The 17,890-nt window shown below is 58.3% G+C and overlaps 1 protein-coding gene across 1 annotated transcript in view; it reads left to right on the top strand.

The window, feature by feature from the left end:
* Positions 1 to 17,887, top strand: part of LOC132387418 (short transient receptor potential channel 2-like) — a gene marked incomplete at both ends in the record, with an annotated part of 60,166 nt that extends 42,279 nt beyond the window's left edge. The window contains 3 exon segments of the mRNA XM_059959782.1: positions 7,546 to 7,738; positions 14,805 to 14,932; positions 17,839 to 17,887. Of these exon segments, the coding sequence (XP_059815765.1) occupies positions 7,546 to 7,738; positions 14,805 to 14,932; positions 17,839 to 17,887 (370 nt within the window).
* Between the last annotated feature and the right edge of the window lie 3 nt (positions 17,888 to 17,890).

The following is a 17,890-nucleotide window of genomic DNA, read 5'->3' as shown; positions in this document are numbered from 1 at the left end:
ATCCCTCACAGCCCGGACACTCCCCACCCCCACCGAAACCGTCTCTCACACAGACCGGACACTCCCCACCCCCACCGAAACCGCCCCTCACAGACCGGACACTCCCCACCCCACCGAAACCATCCCTCACAGACCGGACACTCCCCACCCCACCGAAACCGTCCCTCACAGACCGGACACTCCCCACCCCCACCGAAACCGTCCCTCACAGACCGGACACTCCCCACCCCCACCGAAACCATCTCTCACACAGACCGGACACTCCCCACCCCCACCGAAACCATCTCTCACACAGACCGGACACTCCCCACCCCCACCGAAACCGTCTCTCACAGACTGGACACTCCCCACCCCCACCGAAACCGCCCCTCACAGACCGGACACTCCCCACCCACCGAAACCGTCCCTCACAGACCGGACACTCCCCACCCCACCGAAACCGTCTCACACAGACCGGACACTCCCCACCCCCACCGAAACCATCTCTCACAAAGACCGGACACTCCCCACCCCCACCAAAACCGTCTCTCACACAGACCAGACACTCCCCACCCCACCGAAACCGTCACACACAGACCGGACACTCCCCACCCCACCGAAACCGCCCCTCACAGACCGGACACTCCCCACCCCACCGAAACCGTCCCTCACAGACCGGACACTCCCCACCCCCACCGAAACCGTCTCTCACACAGACTGGACACTCCCCACCCACCAAAACCGTCTCTCACACAGACCAGACACTCCCCACCCCCACCAAAACCGTCCTTCACAGACCGGACACTCCCCACCCCCACCGAAACCGTCTCTCACACAGACCGGACACTCCCCACCCCCACCGAAACCGCCCCTCACAGACCGGACACTCCCCACCCCCACCGAAACCATCTCTCACAGACCGGACACTCCCCACCCACCGAAACCATCCCTCACAGACCGGACACTCCCCACCCCACCGAAACCGTCCCTCACAGACCGGACACTCCCCACCCCCACCGAAACCGCCCCTCACAGACCGGACACTCCCCACCCCACCGAAACCGTCCCTCACAGACCGGACACTCCCCACCCCCACCGAAACCGTCCCTCACAGACCGGACACTCCCCACCCCCACCGAAACCGTCTCTCACACAGACTGGACACTCCCCACCCCACCGAAACCGTCTCTCACACAGACCGGACACTCCCCACCCCACCGAAACCGTCTCTCACAGACCGGACACTCCCCACCCCCACCGAAACCGTCCCTCACAGACCGGACACTCCCCACCCCCACCGAAACCGTCTCTCACACAGACTGGACACTCCCCACCCCACCGAAACCGTCTCTCACACAGACCGGACACTCCCCACCCCACCGAAACCGTCTCTCACACAGACCGGACACTCCCCACCCCACCGAAACCGTCTCTCACACAGACCGGACACTCCCCACCCCCACCGAAACCGTCTCTCACACAGACCGGACACTCCCCACCCCACCGAAACCGTCTCTCACACAGACCGGACACTCCCCACCCCACCGAAACCGCCCCTCACAGACCGGACACTCCCCACCCCACCGAAACCGCCCCTCACAGACCGGACACTCCCCACCCCCACCGAAACCGTCTCTCACACAGACCGGACACTCCCCACCCCCACCGAAACCGTCTCACACAGACCGGACACTCCCCACCCCACCGAAACCGTCTCACACAGACCGGACACTCCCCACCCCCACCGAAACCGTCCCTCACAGACCGGACACTCCCCACCCCACCGAAACCGTCTCTCACACAGACCGGACACTCCCCACCCCACCGAAACCGTCCCTCACACAGACCGGACACTCCCCACCCCCACCGAAACCGTCTCTCACACAGACCGGACACTCCCCATCCCCACCGAAACCATCCCTCACAGACCGGACACTCCCCACCCCACCGAAACCGTCTCTCACACAGACCGGACACTCCCCACCCCCACCGAAACCGTCTCTCACACAGACCGGACACTCCCCACCCCACCGAAACCGTCTCTCACACAGACCGGACACTCCCCACCCCCACCGAAACCGTCCCGCACACAGACCGGATACTCCCCATCCCACCGAAACCGTCCCGCACACAGACCGGATACTCCCCACCCCACCGAAACCGTCTCTCACACAGACCGGACACTCCCCACCCCACCGAAACCGTCTCACACACAGACCGGACACTCCCCACCCACCGAAACCGTCTCTCACACAGACCGGACACTCCCCATCCCACCGAAACCGTCCCTCACAGACCGGACACTCCCCACCCCACCGAAACCGTCCCTCACAGACCGGACACTCCCCACCCCCACCGAAACCGTCTCTCACACAAACCGGACACTCCCCACCCCCACCGAAACCGTCTCTCACAGACCGGACACTCCCCACCCCCACCGAAACCGTCTCTCACACAGACCGGACACTCCCCACCCCACCGAAACCGCCCCTCACAGACCGGACACTCCCCACCCCACCGAAACCGCCCCTCACAGACCGGACACTCCCCACCCCCACCGAAACCGTCCCTCACAGACCGGACACTCCCCACCCCCACCGAAACCGTCTCTCACAGACCGGACACTCCCCACCCCCACCGAAACCGCCCCTCACAGACCGGACACTCCCCACCCCACCGAAACCATCCCTCACAGACCGGACACACACCACCCCCACCGAAACCGTCCCTCACAGACCGGACACTCCCCACCCCCACCGAAACCGTCCCTCACAGACCGGACACTCCCCACCCCACCGAAACCGTCCCTCACAGACCGGACACTCCCCACCCCACCGAAACCGTCCCTCACAGACCGGACACTCCCCACCCCACCAAAACCGTCCCTCACAGACCGGACACTCCCCACCCCACCGAAACCATCCCTCACAGACCGGACACACACCACCCCCACCGAAACCGTCCCTCACAGACCGGACACTCCCCACCCCCACCGAAACCGTCCCTCACAGACCGGACACTCCCCACCCCACCGAAACCGTCACTCACACAGACCGGACACTCCCCACCCCACCGAAACCGCCCCTCACAGACCGGACACTCCCCACCCCACCGAAACCGCCCCTCACAGACCGGACACTCCCCACCCCCACCGAAACCGTCTCTCACACAGACCGGACACTCCCCACCCCCACCGAAACCGTCTCTCACACAGACTGGACACTCCCCACCCCACCGAAACCGCCCCTCACAGACCGGACACTCCCCACCCCCACCGAAACCGTCTCACACACAGACCGGACACTCCCCACCCCCACCGAAACCGTCTCTCACAGACCGGACACTCCCCACCCCCACCGAAACCGTCTCTCACGCAGACCGGACACTCCCCACCCCCACCGAAACCGTCTCACACAGACCGGACACTCCCCACCCCCACCGAAACCGTCTCTCACACAGACCGGACACTCCTCACCCCACCGAAACCGCCCCTCACAGACCGGACACTCCCCACCCCACCGAAACCGTCTCTCACACAGACCGGACACTCCCCAACCCCACCGAAACTGTCCCTCACAGACCGGACACTCTCCACCCCACCGAAACCGTCCCTCACAGACCAGACACTCCCCACCCCCACCAAAACCGTCCCTCACAGACCAGACACTCTCCACCCCACCGAAACCATCCCTCACAGACCGGACACACACCACCCCACCGAAACCGTCTCTCACACAGACCGGACACTCCCCACCCACCGAAACCGTCTCTCACACAGACCGGACACTCCCCACCCCACCGAAACCATCCCTCACACAGACCGGACACTCCCCACCCCACCGAAACCATCTCACACACAGACCGGACACTCCCCACCCCCACCGAAACCGTCCCTCACAGACTGGACACTCCCCATCCCCAACGAAACCGTCTGTCACACAGACCGTACACTCCCCACCCCCACCGAAACCGTCTCTCACAGACTGGACACTCCCCACCCCCACCGAAACCGTCCCTCACAGACCGGACACTCCCCACCCACCGAAACAGTCTCTCACACAGACGGGACACTCCCCACCCACCGAAACCGTCTCTCACACAGACCGGACACTCCCCACCCCACCGAAACCGTCCCTCACACAGACCGGACACTCCCCATCCCCACCGAAACCATCTCACACACAGACCGGACACTCCCCACCCCACCGAAACCGTCTCTCACACAGACCGGACACTCCCCACCCACCGAAACCGTCTCTCACACAGACCGGACACTCCCCACCCCACCGAAACCGCCCCTCACAGACCGGACACTCCCCACCCCACCAAAACCGTCCCTCACAGACCGGACACTCCCCACCCCACCAAAACCGTCTCTCACACAGACCGGACACTCCCCACCCCACCAAAACCGTCCCTCACAGACCGGACACTCCCCACCCCCACCGAAACCGTCTCTCACACAGACCGGACACTCCCCATCCCCACCGAAACCGCCCCTCACAGACCGGACACTCCCCACCCCCACCGAAATCGTCTCTCACACAGACCGGACACTCCCCACCCCCACCAAAACCGTCTCTCACACAGACCGGACACTCCCCACCCACCGAAACCATCTCTCACACAGACCGGACACTCCCCACCCCCACCGAAACCGTCTCTCACACAGACCGGACACTCCCCACCCCCACCGAAACCGTCTCACACACAGACCGGACACTCCCCACCCCCACCGAAACCGTCTCTCACACAGACCGGACACTCCCCACCCCACCGAAACCGCCCCTCACAGACCGGACACTCCCCACCCCCACCGAAACCGTCTCTCACACAGACCGGACACTCCCCATCCCCACCGAAACCGCCCCTCACAGACCGGACACTCCCCACCCCCACCGAAATCGTCTCTCACACAGACCGGACACTCCCCACCCACCGAAACCATCTCTCACACAGACCGGACACTCCCCACCCCCACCGAAACCATCTCTCACACAGACCGGACACTCCCCACCCACCGAAACCATCTCTCACACAGACCGGACACTCCCCACCCACCGAAACCATCTCTCACACAGACCGGACACTCCCCACCCACCGAAACCATCTCTCACACAGACCGGACACTCCCCACCCACCGAAACCATCTCTCACACAGACCGGACACTCCCCACCCCCACCGAAACCGTCTCACACACAGACCGGACACTCCCCACCCCCACCGAAACCGTCTCACACACAGACCGGACACTCCCCACCCCCACCGAAACCGTCTCTCACACAGACCGGACACTCCCCACCCCCACCAAAACCGTCCCTCACAGACCGGACACTCCCCACCCCACCGAAACCGTCCCTCACACAGACCGGACACTCCCCACCCCACCGAAACCGTCTCTCACACAGACCGGACACTCCCCACCCCACCGAAACCGTCTCTCACACAGACCGGACACTCCCCACCCCACCGAAACCGTCTCTCACAGACCGGACACTCCCCACCCCACCGAAACCGCCCCTCACAGACTGGACACTCCCCACCCACCGAAACCGTCCCTCACACAGACCGGACACTCCCCACCCCCACCGAAACCGTCCCTCACAGACCGGACACTCCCCACCCCACCGAAACCGTCCCTCACAGACCGGACACTCCCCACCCCACCGAAACCGTCCCTCACAGACTGGACACTCCCCACCCCCACCGAAACCGCCCCTCACAGACCGGACACTCCCCACCCCCACCGAAACCGCCCCTCACAGACCGGACACTCCCCACCCCCACCGAAACCGTCTCTCACACAGACCGGACACTCCCCACCCACCGAAACCATCTCTCACACAGACCGGACACTCCCCACCCCCACCGAAACCGTCTCACACACAGACCGGACACTCCCCACCCCCACCGAAACCGTCTCTCACACAGACCGGATACTCCCCATCCCACCGAAACCGTCTCTCACACAGACTGGACACTCCCCACCCCCACCGAAACCGTCTCTCACGCAGACCGGACACTCCCCACCCCCACCGAAACCGTCTCACACAGACCGGACACTCCCCACCCCCACCGAAACCGTCTCTCACACAGACCGGACACTCCCCACCCCCACCGAAACCGTCTCACACACAGACCGGACACTCCCCACCCCCACCGAAACCGTCTCTCACACAGACCGGAATGGTGGGGCAGGCTCAATGGGCTGATTGGCCTGCTCCTGCTCCAGTTTTGTAAGTTCTTAAGTTCACTGTAGGGCAGGTTCTGTCAGTACAGAGTCATGGAGCACAGAATCCTCATCTTCTATACCTCCCCCTCATCTGTACACCTGTCCATATTGCTCTTAAACCTGACCCCCCACGTGCTGACAGCCTGTTCCTCACTCACCACCCTCTGAGTGAAGATGCTTCCCTCCCCTCCCCTTGTTGCCCACCAACTCTCACCTTTTAAACTTCGCCCAGGACTAGGTCTAGTCTCACCTGACCTCAGTGGAAAAAGCCGGCTTGCATTCACCCCCTCTATACCCCTCATAATTTTGTATACCTTTATCAATTTTCCTCTGTCTTCTACATTCGAGAGAATAAAGTCTTAACCTATTCATCCTTTTTCGATAACTCAAGTGCCGGCAACAAATTTTCTTTGTTCTTTCAATCTTGTTTACATCTTTCCTGTAGGTGGGTGACCAAAACTGCACACAATACTCCAAATTAGACCTCACATACAACTTCAACATAACATCCCATCTCCTGTACTTAATACATTGATTTCTGAAGGCCAATGGGCCAAAAACTTCCCTGATGACCCATTTTTAATGAATCATGGATCTGCATTCACAGTTCCCTTTGTTCTACCACCCCCCTGAGGGAGTCACTCTGGAGTGAAAAGCCTCATCCTGAGAGCAGATGTGGTGGAGGCGGAGGGATTGAGGGAAGAGGGTGGCATTTTTACAATTTGCCACCCTAATGTTGGGGTGGTGAGAGAGTTCTATCTGGGGCAGACAGGTGGTTCCAATGGCGAGGGAGAAGGCGTTCCAACAGGGCTGGGGGGAAGAAGGGGTTTCCAACGGGTGAGAAAGGGGGTTCCAATCGGGGGTGGGGAGAGAGGGGGTTCCAATGGCGAGGGAGAAGGCATTCCAACAGGGCTGGGGGGAAGAAGGGGTTTCCAACGGGTGAGAAAGGGGGTTCCAATCGGGGGTGGGGAGAGAGGGGGTTCCAAAGTGGGGGAGAGAGGGGGTTCTAATAAGATGGCGAGGAGGGGGTTTCAACGTTGGGGTGGTGAGAGAGTTCTAACTGGGGCAGACAGGGGTTCCACAGGGGTGGGGAGAAGGAGTTTCCTTCAGTGGGGTGGAGGTAAGAGGTGAATGAGTTCCACATTCTCACACACACCATACTCTGCCTCGCCCTCTCTTACTCATTCTGACACAGACAAACATACACGGTCATACACAGAGTCAGTAATCGTCAGAGATTCCTCCTGCTGTGGCATGGTCCCGTGGGAGGGTCTTTGCTGACGTGCCCCCATGCTCAGGGCCAGCTTAACGGAGACTCCCATTCCCCCTGCAGCTTCAATGGCACCTTACAGTTCCTCTTCTGGACCATGTTTGGCATGGAGGAGCCCACCTCTGTGGATGTCTCCGACTACGTGGTGGCGGAGTTTGTGGGTCGCGTCCTCTACGGCATTTTCACCATCATCATGGTTATAGTGCTACTAAATATGTTAGTCGCTATGATCACAAACTCCTTTCAGAAGATCGAGGTGGGTCAGGGCCGTGACTGAGATATCAGCTTCCCTCTGTGTCTGACCCCGGGAGTGTGTGATGGGACGGTGTGGAGGGAGATTCACTCTGTGTCTGACCCCGGGAGTGTGTGATGAGACGGTGTGGGGGGAGATTCACTCTGTGTCTGACCCCGGGAGTGTGTGATGAGACGGTGTGGGGGGAGATTCACTCTGTGTCTGACCCCGGGAGTGTGTGATGGGACAGTGTGGAGGGAGATTCACTCTGTGTCTGACCCTGGGAGTGTGTGATGGGACGGTGCGGAGGGAGATTCACTCTGTGTCTGACCCCGGGAGTGTGTGATGAGACGGTGTGGAGGGAGATTCACTGTGTGTCTGACTCCGGGAGTGTGTGATGGGACGGTGTGAAGGGAGATTCACTCTGTGTCTGACCCCGGGAGTGTGTGATGGGATGGTGTGGAGGGAGATTCACTCTGTGTCTGACCCTGGGAGTGTGTGATGGGACGGTGTGGGGGGAGATTCACTCTGTGTCTGACCCCGGGAGTGTGTGATGGGAAGGTGTGGAGGGAGCTTCACTCTGTGTCTGACCCTGGGAGTGTGTGATGGGACGGTGTGGAGGGAGTTTCACTCTGTGTCTGACCCTGGGAGTGTGTGATGGGACGGTGTGGGGGGAGATTCACTCTGTGTCTGACCCCGGGAGTGTGTGATGGGACGGTGTGGAGGGAGATTCACTCTGTCTCTGACCCTGGGAGTGTGTGATGGGACGGTGTGGAGGGAGAGTCACTCTGTGTCTGACCCTGGGAGTGTGTGATGGGACGGTATTGAGGGAGATTCACTCTGTGTCTGACCCCGGGAGTGTGTGATGGGACAGTGTGGAGGGAGATTCACTCTGTGTCTGTCTCCGGGAGTGTGTGATGGGACGGTATGGAGGGAGATTCACTCTGTGTCTGACCCTGGGAGTGTGTGATGGGACGGTGTGGAGGGAGCTTCACTCTGTGTCTGACCCCGAGAGTGTGTGATGGGACAGTGTGGAGGGAGATTCACTCTGTGTCTGACCACGGGAGTGTGTGATGGGACGGTGTGGAGGGAGCTTCACCTTGTGTCTGACCTTGGGAGTGTGTGATGGGACGGTGTGGGGGGAGATTCACTCTGTGTCTGACCCCGGGAGTGTGTGATGGGACGGTGTGGAGGGAGATTCACTCTGTGTCTGACCCCCGGAGTGTGTGATGGGACGGTGTGGAGGGAGCTTCACTCTGTGTCTGACCCCGAGAGTGTGTGATGGGACAGTGTGGATGGAGATTCACTCTGTGTCTGACCCCGGGAGTGTGTGATGGGACGGTGTGGAGGGAGCTTCACTCTGTGTCTGACCCTGGGAGTGTGTGATGGGACGGTGTGGGGGGAGATTCACTCTGTGTCTGACCCCGGGAGTGTGTGATGGGAAGGTGTGGAGGGAGCTTCACTCTGTGTCTGACCCTGGGAGTGTGTGATGGGACGGTGTGGAGGGAGATTCACTCTGTGTCTGACCCCCGGGGTGTGTGATGGGACGGTGTGGGGGGAGATTCACTCTGTGTCTGACCCCGGGAGTGTGTGATGGGATGGTGTGGAGGGAGATTCACTCTGTGTCTGACCCCGGGAGTGTGTGATGGGATGATGTGGAGGGAGATTCACTCTGTGTCTGTCTCCGGGAGTGTGTGATGGGACGGTATGGAGGGAGATTCACTCTGTGTCTGACCCTGGGAGTGTGTGATGGGACGGTGTGGAGGGAGCTTCACTCTGTGTCTGACCCCGAGAGTGTGTGATGGGACAGTGTGGAGGGAGATTCACTCTGTGTCTGACCCCGGGAGTGTGTGATGGGAAGGTGTGGAGGGAGCTTCACTCTGTGTCTGACCCCGGGAGTGTGTGATGGGACGGTGTGGAGGGAGCTTCACCCTGTGTCTGACCCTGGGAGTGTGTGATGGGACGGTGTGGGGGGAGATTCACTCTGTGTCTGACCCCGGGGTGTGTGATGGGACGGTGTGGGGGGAGATTCACTCTGTGTCTGACCCCGGGGTGTGTGATGGGACGGTGTGGGGGGAGATTCACTTTGTGTCTGACCCCGGGAGTGTGTGATGGGACGGTGTGGAGGGAGATTCACTCTGTGTCTGACCCCCGGGGTGTGTGATGGGACGGTATGGAGGGAGATTCACTCTGTGTCTGACCCTGGGAGTGTGTGATGGGACGGTGTGGAGGGAGTTTCTCTCTGTGTCTGACCCCGGGAGTGTGTGATGGGCGGTGAGGAGGGAGATTCACTCTGTGTCTGATCCCGGGAGTGTGTGATGGGACGGTGTGGAGGGAGATTCACTCTGTGTCTGACCCCGGGAGTGTGTGATGGGACGGTGTGGAGGGAGATTCACTCTGTGTCTGACCCCGGGAGTGTGCGATGGGACGATGTGGAGGGAGATTCACTCTGTGTCTGACCCCGGGAGTGTGTGATGGGACAGTGTGGAGGGAGATTCACTCTGTGTCTGACCCCGGGAGTGTGTGATGGGACGGTATGGAGGGAGATTCACTCTGTGTCTGACCCCGGGAGTGTGTGATGGGACGGTATGGAGGGAGATTCACTCTGTGTCTGACCCCGGGAGTGTGTGATGGGACGGTGTGGAGGGAGATTCACTCTGTGTCTGACCCCGGGAGTGTGTGATGGGACAGTGTGGAGGGAGAGTCACTCTGTGTCTGACCCCGGGAGTGTGTGATGGGACGGTGTGAAGGGAGCTTCACTCTGTCCGGGAGTGAATGATGGGACGGTGTGGAGGGAGAGTCACTCCCCTGGTTCTGACCCCGGGAGTGTGTGATGAGACAGTTTAGAGGGAGATTCACTCTGTGTCTGATCCCGGGAGTGTGTGATGGGATGGTGTGGAGGGAGATTCACTCTGTGTCTGATCCCTGGAGTGTGTGATGGGACGGTGTGGAGGGAGATTCACTGTGTGTCTGACCCCGGGAGTGTGTGATGGGACGGTGTGGAGGGAGATTCACTGTGTGTCTGACCCCGGGAGTGTGTGATGGGACGGTGTGGAGGGAGATTCACTCTGTGTCTGACCCCGGGAGTGTGTGATGGGACGGTGTGGAGGGAGATTCACTCTGTGTCTGACCCCGGGAGTGTGTGATGGGATGGTGTGGAGGGAGATTCACTCTGTGTCTGACCCTGGGAGTGTGTGATGGGACGGTGTGGGGGGAGATTCACTCTGTGTCTGACCCCGGGAGTGTGTGATGGGAAGGTGTGGAGGGAGCTTCACTCTGTGTCTGACCCTGGGAGTGTGTGATGGGACGGTGTGGAGGGAGTTTCACTCTGTGTCTGACCCTGGGAGTGTGTGATGGGACGGTGTGGGGGGAGATTCACTCTGTGTCTGACCCCGGGAGTGTGTGATGGGACGGTGTGGAGGGAGATTCACTCTGTGTCTGTCTCCGGGAGTGTGTGATGGGACGGTGTGGAGGGAGATTCACCCTGTGTCTGTCTCCGGGAGTGTGTGATGGGACGGTGTGGGGGGAGATTCACTCTGTGTCTGACCCCGGGAGTGTGTGATGGGACGGTGTGGGGGGAGATTCACTCTGTGTCTGACCCCGGGAGTGTGTGATGGGACGGTGTGGAGGGAGATTCACTCTGTGTCTGTCTCCGGGAGTGTGTGATGGGACGGTGTGGAGGGAGATTCACTCTGTGTCTGTCTCCGGGAGTGTGTGATGGGACGGTGTGGGGGGAGATTCACTCTGTGTCTGTCTCCGGGAGTGTGTGATGGGACGGTGTGGAGGGAGATTCACTCTGTGTCTGACCCCCGGGGTGTGTGATGGGACGGTGTGGGGGGAGATTCACTCTGTGTCTGACCCCGGGAGTGTGTGATGGGACGGTGTGGAGGGAGATTCACTCTGTCTCTGACCCTGGGAGTGTGTGATGGGACGGTGTGGAGGGAGAGTCACTCTGTGTCTGACCCTGGGAGTGTGTGATGGGACGGTATTGAGGGAGATTCACTCTGTGTCTGACCCCGGGAGTGTGTGATGGGACAGTGTGGAGGGAGATTCACTCTGTGTCTGTCTCCGGGAGTGTGTGATGGGACGGTATGGAGGGAGATTCACTCTGTGTCTGACCCTGGGAGTGTGTGATGGGACGGTGTGGAGGGAGCTTCACTCTGTGTCTGACCCCGAGAGTGTGTGATGGGACAGTGTGGAGGGAGATTCACTCTGTGTCTGACCACGGGAGTGTGTGATGGGACGGTGTGGAGGGAGCTTCACCTTGTGTCTGACCTTGGGAGTGTGTGATGGGACGGTGTGGGGGGAGATTCACTCTGTGTCTGACCCCGGGAGTGTGTGATGGGACGGTGTGGAGGGAGATTCACTCTGTGTCTGACCCCCGGAGTGTGTGATGGGACGGTGTGGAGGGAGCTTCACTCTGTGTCTGACCCCGAGAGTGTGTGATGGGACAGTGTGGATGGAGATTCACTCTGTGTCTGACCCCGGGAGTGTGTGATGGGACGGTGTGGAGGGAGCTTCACTCTGTGTCTGACCCTGGGAGTGTGTGATGGGACGGTGTGGGGGGAGATTCACTCTGTGTCTGACCCCGGGAGTGTGTGATGGGAAGGTGTGGAGGGAGCTTCACTCTGTGTCTGACCCTGGGAGTGTGTGATGGGACGGTGTGGAGGGAGATTCACTCTGTGTCTGACCCCCGGGGTGTGTGATGGGACGGTGTGGGGGGAGATTCACTCTGTGTCTGACCCCGGGAGTGTGTGATGGGATGGTGTGGAGGGAGATTCACTCTGTGTCTGACCCCGGGAGTGTGTGATGGGATGATGTGGAGGGAGATTCACTCTGTGTCTGTCTCCGGGAGTGTGTGATGGGACGGTATGGAGGGAGATTCACTCTGTGTCTGACCCTGGGAGTGTGTGATGGGACGGTGTGGAGGGAGCTTCACTCTGTGTCTGACCCCGAGAGTGTGTGATGGGACAGTGTGGAGGGAGATTCACTCTGTGTCTGACCCCGGGAGTGTGTGATGGGAAGGTGTGGAGGGAGCTTCACTCTGTGTCTGACCCCGGGAGTGTGTGATGGTACGGTGTGGAGGGAGCTTCACCCTGTGTCTGACCCTGGGAGTGTGTGATGGGACGGTGTGGGGGGAGATTCACTCTGTGTCTGACCCCGGGGTGTGTGATGGGACGGTGTGGGGGGAGATTCACTCTGTGTCTGACCCCGGGGTGTGTGATGGGACGGTGTGGGGGGAGATTCACTTTGTGTCTGACCCCGGGAGTGTGTGATGGGACGGTGTGGAGGGAGATTCACTCTGTGTCTGACCCCCGGGGTGTGTGATGGGACGGTATGGAGGGAGATTCACTCTGTGTCTGACCCTGGGAGTGTGTGATGGGACGGTGTGGAGGGAGTTTCTCTCTGTGTCTGACCCCGGGAGTGTGTGATGGGCGGTGAGGAGGGAGATTCACTCTGTGTCTGATCCCGGGAGTGTGTGATGGGACGGTGTGGAGGGAGATTCACTCTGTGTCTGACCCCGGGAGTGTGTGATGGGACGGTGTGGAGGGAGATTCACTCTGTGTCTGACCCCGGGAGTGTGCGATGGGACGATGTGGAGGGAGATTCACTCTGTGTCTGACCCCGGGAGTGTGTGATGGGACAGTGTGGAGGGAGATTCACTCTGTGTCTGACCCCGGGAGTGTGTGATGGGACGGTATGGAGGGAGATTCACTCTGTGTCTGACCCCGGGAGTGTGTGATGGGACGGTATGGAGGGAGATTCACTCTGTGTCTGACCCCGGGAGTGTGTGATGGGACGGTGTGGAGGGAGATTCACTCTGTGTCTGACCCCGGGAGTGTGTGATGGGACAGTGTGGAGGGAGAGTCACTCTGTGTCTGACCCCGGGAGTGTGTGATGGGACGGTGTGAAGGGAGCTTCACTCTGTCCGGGAGTGAATGATGGGACGGTGTGGAGGGAGAGTCACTCCCCTGGTTCTGACCCCGGGAGTGTGTGATGAGACAGTTTAGAGGGAGATTCACTCTGTGTCTGATCCCGGGAGTGTGTGATGGGATGGTGTGGAGGGAGATTCACTCTGTGTCTGATCCCTGGAGTGTGTGATGGGACGGTGTGGAGGGAGATTCACTCTGTGTCTGATCCCAGGAGTGTGTGATGGGACAGTGTGGAGGGAGATTCACTCTGTGTCTGTCTCCGGGAGTGTGTGATGGGACGGTACGGAGGGAGATTCACTCTGTGTCTGTCTCCGGGAGTGTGTGATGGGACGGTATGGAGGGAGATTCACTCTGTGTCTGACCCTGGGAGTGTGTGATGGGACGGTGTGGAGGGAGCTTCACTCTGTGTCTGACCCCGAGAGTGTGTGATGGGACAGTGTAGAGGGGGTTTCACTGTGTCTGACCCCGGGAGTGTGTGATGGGACGGTGTGGAGGGAGCTTCACTCTGTGTCTGACCCTGGGAGTGTGTGATGGGACGGTGTGGAGGGAGATTCACTCAGTGTCTGACCCTGGGAGTGTGTGATGGGACGGTGTGGAGGGAGCTTCACTCTGTGTCTGACCCCAGGAGTGTGTGATGGGACGGTGTGGAGGGAGCTTCACTCTGTTTCTGACCCTGGGTGTGTGTGATGGGACGGTGTGGAGGGAGATTCACTCTGTGTCTGTCTCCGGGAGTGTGTGATTGGACGGTATGGAGGGAGATTCACTCTGTGTCTGACCCCGGGAGTGTGGGATGGGATAGTGTGGAGGGAGATTCACTCTGTGTCTGTTCCCAGGAGTGTGTGATGGGACGGTGTGGAGGGAGATTCACTCTGTGTCTGACCCCGGGAGTGTGGGATGGGACAGTGTGGAGGGAGATTCACTCTGTGTCTGATCCCAGGAGTGTGTGATGGGACGGTGTGGAGGGAGATTCACTCCGTGTCTAACCCTGGGAATGTGTGATGGGACGGTGTGGAGAGAGAGTCACTCTGTCCGGGGGTGAGTGATGGGATGGTGTACGGTGTGGAGGGAGAGTCACTCTGTGCTGTTCCTGTTTGGATGCTGTCAGCCACTGCTATCGGGTCTGTGTAATCCATTTCACCGCTGTCTTTGTTTGCCAGGATGACGCAGATGTTGAGTGGAAATTTGCTCGGTCCAAGTTGTACCTTTGCTATTTTCGTGAAGGTCTGACTCTCCCTGTCCCCTTCAACATCATTCCCACGCCCAAATCGTTTATCTACTTGCTCAGGTGAGTGTCCGGCAGTTTAACTCTGGTGTCTCGTAGACCCACCCCAGAACCTCAGTGGGTCCAGCACTATCAGCTCCTTGTGGGCTGTTCCTGAGGTGCCCCGGTCAAACCTCTCACCAAGGGAGGCATCGGAGGGCCTGGTATGGAACTCCTCAGAGGGGGTTTTGAAAAGGGAGGGTGTTACAGAAATGAGGGGCTGTGTAAGGGCCGGAGGAGGTCACAGAGACAGAGACAGATAAAGGGGCCAGAGGGTGTTACAAAGGGTTATAGGGGAGGGAGGGGATTACAGAGACAGGGAAGGGTGTTGGGGGGGGGGGTTGAAGGAGGTTACAGAGACAGGGGAGGGCTGTAGGGAGTTAAAAGGGGTTAGAGAGAGAGGGAGGGGTGTGGGGGGGTTGAAAGGATTACAGAGGGAGGGTGTAGGGAGGGTTGAAGGGGGTTACAGAGACGGAGGAGTGTGGGGGGTTGAAAGGATTACAGAGGGAGGGTGTGGGGGGTTGAAGGGGGTTACAGAGACAGGGAGGAGTGTAGGAGGAAGGGTTGAGTGTTCATGAGGAGTATAGTGAGAGGCTCTTTCTTTGAGCATTGTCACCCCATCGGGGTGGAGAGGCTTCTGTTGTCCTGAGACCTTGAAGGTGATGCTGTCTTGAGATTAGCTCCACCCATTGTGGTAATTTGAGGGGAAGTTCCAGACAGAACAATGAACCAAGGCCTGGGGAGGAAGGCCGCAGCAGTGAAGGGTCCCCAGCCATCTTGCACTCCACGCCACTGGGCCCTGACCCTGACCTGTCTGTACATCAGCTCCCCACGGTAAACAACATCGCACACAGACATTCTCCATTAAGGGAATAACCTCGAATGAGTGGTCACATGACTGGGGAGGTGAATGGAGTGGGTGATCATTTGCAAGGGCTGGGGCTGGCGCAGGGACTGCGGGTGGGGAATAACTTGGAATTGAATAGAACGCCAGGCGAATGTGTTGACCTGCGACCATCTTTCCCCGGTGTGTCGGTCAGCCCTGGCATGGGGGTGAACCGTCTCCTGGGCTCGGCCTGCAGCTGTTCTTAGGTCACTACACATGTGGTGAGGTAATGGGACTGTGGAATCTTGCTGTGGACAGTCTCAGCCCTTGTCTCTTACCTTAGGAGATATGGGACCACTGGAAACTGATGCTGGAGAGGTAGTAATGGGGTACAAAGAAATGGCAGATGTACTTTACATCTGTCTTCACTGTGGAAGACACCAGCAGTGTGCCAGGGGTCTGTGAGTGTCAGGGAGCAGGAGTGAGTGCCATTGCTATTTCAAAGGGAAAAGGGCTAGGGTTAGTGTTAGGCAAACTGAAAGGTCTTGAGGTGGATAATTCACCTGGGCCAGATGGATGACATCCAAGAGTACTGAGAGAAGTTACTGAGAGATAATGGATGCATTGATCGTGATCTTTCAAGAATCACTTGATTCTGGCATGGTCCCAGAAATGTTGCTCCAATCTTTAGGAAGGAAGGCAAAAGAAAGGAATTTATAGGCCAGTTAGTCTAACCTCAATGGTTGGGAAAGTGTGGGAGTCTGTCATTAAGGATGAGGGTTTGGGGTACTTGGAGACATGATAAAGTAAGTCAAAGTCAGCATGGTTTCTGTGAAGGGAAATCTTGCCTGACAAATCTGTTACAATTCTTCCAGGAAGTAACAAGCCGGGTGGACAAAGGAGAGGCAATGGATGTAATTTACTGGGATTTTCAGAAGGCATTTGATAAGGTGCCACACATAAAGCTGCTTAACAAGATAAAATCCTGTGGCGTTACAGGAAAGATACCGGCATGGATAGAGGAGTGGCTGACAGGCAGGAGGCAGCAAGTGGGAATAAAGGGGGCTTTTCTGGTTGGCTGCCAGTGACTAGAGATGTTCCTCAGGGGTCAGTATTGGGACTGCTGCTTTTTACATTGTCTGTCAGTGATTTGGATAACGAGTTGATGGCTTTGTGGCAAAGTTTGCCAATGATACAAATATAGGTGCAGGGGTAGGTAGTGCTGAGGAAGCAATGTGATTGTAGCAGGACTTCGACAGATTGGAAGAATGGGGAAAGAAGTGGCAGATGGAATACAGTGTTGGGAAATGTATGATAATGCATTATGGTAAAAGGAAGAATAGTGCAGACTGCTATCTAAATGGGGAGAAGGTTCAAACATCAGGGGTGCAAAGGGACTTAAAAGACAGAAGGTTAATTTACAGGCTGAGTCTGTGGTAAAGAAGGCAAATGTGATGTTGGCATTTATTTCAAGGGGAATAGAATATAAAAGCAAGGAGATAATGTTGAGGCTTTATAACACACTAGACAGGCCACACTTGGAGTATTGTCAACAGTTTTGGGCCCGATATCTCAGAAAGGATGTGTTGTCATTGGAGAGAGTCCAGAGGGGGTTCACAAGGATGATTCTGGGAGTGAAGGGGTTAACATATGAGGAGCATTTACTAGCTTTGGGCCTGTACTCACTGGAATTTAGAAGAATGCAAGGGATCTCATCGAAACCTACCGAATGTTGAAAGGACGAGATAGGGTGGATGTGGAGAGGATGTTTCCTATGGTGGGGTATCCAGAACTAGAGGGCACAGCCTCAAAATTGAGGGGCGACTCTTTAGAACAGAGGTAAGGACGGATTTTTTTTTGGACAGAGAGCTGTGAATCTGTGGAATGCTCTGCCACAGGCTGGGGTCTTGGTCGAGTCCGTGGGCTGAAGTTGATTGTTTCCTGAATGGTCAGGGCATCAAAGGATTTGCTGAGAAGGTTGGGGTTCTGGTGTGGCGTTGAGTGGGATCCGGGATCAGCCGTGATGGAATGGCGGAGCAGATCCAATGGGCTCAATGGCCTAATTCTGCTCCTGTCTCACGGTCTTATGCTCTCTCCTCCACAGGTGGATCTTTCGCAAGATGTGCTGCATTAGCAGCAAGAAGAACGACTACCCC

The sequence above is a fragment of the Hypanus sabinus genome, unplaced genomic scaffold, assembly GCF_030144855.1.
Source record: "Hypanus sabinus isolate sHypSab1 unplaced genomic scaffold, sHypSab1.hap1 scaffold_1840, whole genome shotgun sequence".
Taxonomy (NCBI): Eukaryota; Metazoa; Chordata; class Chondrichthyes; order Myliobatiformes; family Dasyatidae; genus Hypanus; species Hypanus sabinus.
Note: the sequence above shows the minus strand (reverse complement) of the source record. Positions and strands in the feature narration are given on the sequence as shown.